Here is a 2,831-nt window from a genome sequence, read left to right as displayed (position 1 = left end):
TATATTCAAGAATCTGAGTTGTACTAAGCCTTCAAGGTCATTGTGATGCCCTCACAGTTTGAACATGAGCTTGCAAGGATCCAACTTAACTTCACATAGGAAGTCAAAAGCCATGGAAACAAACACACAAATTAAGTCCCGGTACAAGGTTAGGCCAGATTCAAATCAGCCTCCTAAACGAAGGTAGCGAAGATTAAATTCTCAAGCCCCCATGACACGGGTTTTTCTGAGCCTTGACCCGAGAGACATCTGCCCAAAGTCCTCTCCAACTGTCAAAACATCCTGATATTTGCTGCTACTCCGCCCCTTGCTCTCCACTCTCTCACTTAAAACGCTAACCTTTTCCCATTTGTGCTTTCACCTGGACTAAGTAAATAGCTTCTAACCACTCTTCTTCCCACCCCTCTCTTCTTGGTATCCAAGATGAGAGCAGCAGGGGGCAAAAGGTTAGTTATAATGTACCAGAGTAAATAGATATACGACCTAAAGTGGAGTGATTTCCACAGCTGGCCTCTGCACTCCTCGCATCTGCTCTGGCAACTCTCTCACCCTTTGACCTAACTCCCATGAGCTCCATCCCTGGAAAATTCCACTGCCAAATGCTGAACTCATCTCTTTTCAGAGACACCCTGGGCTCTACAGGATGAACAAGTCTGTCAGTCATTACTTACTAACCAGAGACATAGCCCACCAGTATGGAAACAGCACCGTACCCACAAAACACCAATTAGAGATGGGAAATTGGCTCCCTTCTAGCCCAAATGGTAGCTATTAACAATTCTTTGCCTTGTCTTTACTGTCCTTCTGAATCCATGAATTGACATCCAAGGGAGAAGAACCAGGGAAAGTGTACATCCTATTTGAGAGAATTGGCCTTTGAAGTGATGGGAATTAAAAAAAAAAGCTTAAATATGTGGTAACACCCCAGAAAGGATGCTGAGCCTCTCACTTTTGCCTCACTTCTCACTTCAACTGATTACGATCATTTTTCTTGATTAAAAGCAATCATAATAGTAACTGAGAATTATTTATTAAGCAAATGTTTAATTAAGCTGAGATTAGTTACTAATCTAGCACTTGAAGCTTAGGAAGAAATCAAAGTTTAATATGAAGCTATGGAGGGAGAAAAGTATGATTAGAGCTAATTAAATCTTCTGTCAGACAGGAAGGCTTGACGAAGGTCCCTATCCCTTCATAGCCCTTGAAGCATCAATGAAGGGAGGGGGTTCCAATGGACAGTGTGTACCAGGTACTTGGGAGTTGTCTAGTAACTTCGATGGTAGAGGGGGAGGGACTAGCGCAGGGCCAGGGGACAGATTTGCTCAGAGATTGCTGCCTTCAGAAAGCTAGAAATGCAGGAGGCTGACGACCGAAAAGGAGAGGATGAGTAATCCTAATGACATCAGGAACCCAAAGATGGCATGCTGCCACGCTGCACTGCCCGTAAGGGCCAGAACTGTGCTGGGGCTCTGAACCTACAGCACATCTTATCCTGTCCCATGAGAATCTGAGCTCGGGATTCAGCATGCCCTTATAAGTGGAAGTCCTGCTACCTCCAGCCATGGAGTCATCTTTCTCATTTGGAGTGATCCTTGCCGTCCTGACCGTCCTCATCATTGCTGTTAATGCACTAGTAGTCGTGGCGATGCTGCTCTCAATCTACAAGAATGATGGCGTTGGTCTTTGCTTCACCTTGAATCTGGCTGTAGCAGATACCTTGATTGGCGTGGCTATCTCGGGGCTCGTTACAGACCAACTTTCCAGTTCTGCTCAGTACACACAGAAGACCATGTGTAGCCTTCGGATGGCATTTGTCACTTCTTCCGCAGCTGCCTCTGTCCTCACAGTCATGCTGATTGCTTTTGACAGATACCTTGCAATTAAGAAGCCCCTCCGTTACTTCCAGATCATGAACGGGCTTGTGGCTGGGGCATGCATTGCAGGACTGTGGTTTGTATCTTACCTTATCGGCTTCCTCCCACTTGGAGTCCCCATGTTCCAGCAGACCACCTACTATGGGCCCTGCACCTTCTTTGCGGTGTTTCACCCAAGGTTTGTGCTGACCCTCTCCTGTGCTGGCTTCTTCCCGGCTGTGCTCCTCTTTGTCTTCTTCTACTGTGACATGCTCAAGATTGCCTCTGTGCACAGCCAGCAGATCCGAAAGATGGAACACGCAGGAGCCATGGCTGGGGCTTGCCGGCCCCCACGGCCTGTCAGTGACTTTAAGGCTGTCCGTACTGTGTGTATTCTCATTGGGAGCTTCACTCTGTCCTGGTCTCCTTTTCTCATCACTGGTATTGTGCAGGTGGCCTGCCAGAAGTGTTGCCTCTACCAAGTGCTGGAAAAGTACCTGTGGCTCCTTGGAGTTGGCAACTCCCTGCTCAACCCACTCATCTATGCCTATTGGCAGAGGGAGGTTCGGCAGCAGCTCTACCACATGGCCCTGGGAGTGAAGAAGGGCTTTGCCTCAATCCTCTTCCTTCTCTCAGTCAAGAATGGTGGTTCAGAGAGGCCCAGAGAAAGATCCTATCACATCGTCACTATCAGCCACCCAGAGCTCGATGGCTAAGATGGTAAGAAAGAAAAGTTTCTAAAGTGTCTTTCCCATCCTCATTCTAGATCCCAGCTAAGAATTAATATATTACATCCCAAAATGAGAGAACTTGCCTCAGCAAATTGACCACCCAACCTCCCACATCCCACACCCTCAGAATGAGGCAAATGAGGCTGGATCCTGACTTTCATCCAAAGTCAGTTTCTGCACCTGCAAATCTCCACCCTTTCCTTTTCTTTGGAAATAGGCCTGTTTCCTAGACAGCTGTACTTGCTTC

At 47.2% G+C, this 2,831-nt stretch overlaps 1 protein-coding gene across 1 annotated transcript; it reads left to right on the top strand.

Annotated features, from left to right (window-relative positions):
• The first annotated feature begins 1,561 nt into the window (after positions 1-1,561).
• On the top strand, positions 1,562-2,569 carry Gpr119 (G protein-coupled receptor 119). Its single transcript, XM_050128368.1, has one exon. It carries the CDS (start codon positions 1,562-1,564, stop codon positions 2,567-2,569), a length of 1,008 nt encoding a protein of 335 aa, XP_049984325.1.
• The last annotated feature ends 262 nt before the right edge of the window (positions 2,570-2,831 follow it).

Source organism: Alexandromys fortis, unplaced genomic scaffold, assembly GCF_014885135.2.
Source record: "Alexandromys fortis isolate MF-2015 unplaced genomic scaffold, M_Fortis_MF-2015_v1.1 scaffold_288, whole genome shotgun sequence".
NCBI lineage: Eukaryota > Metazoa > Chordata > Mammalia > Rodentia > Cricetidae > Alexandromys > Alexandromys fortis.
This window is presented reverse-complemented; position numbering and strand designations above follow the sequence as displayed.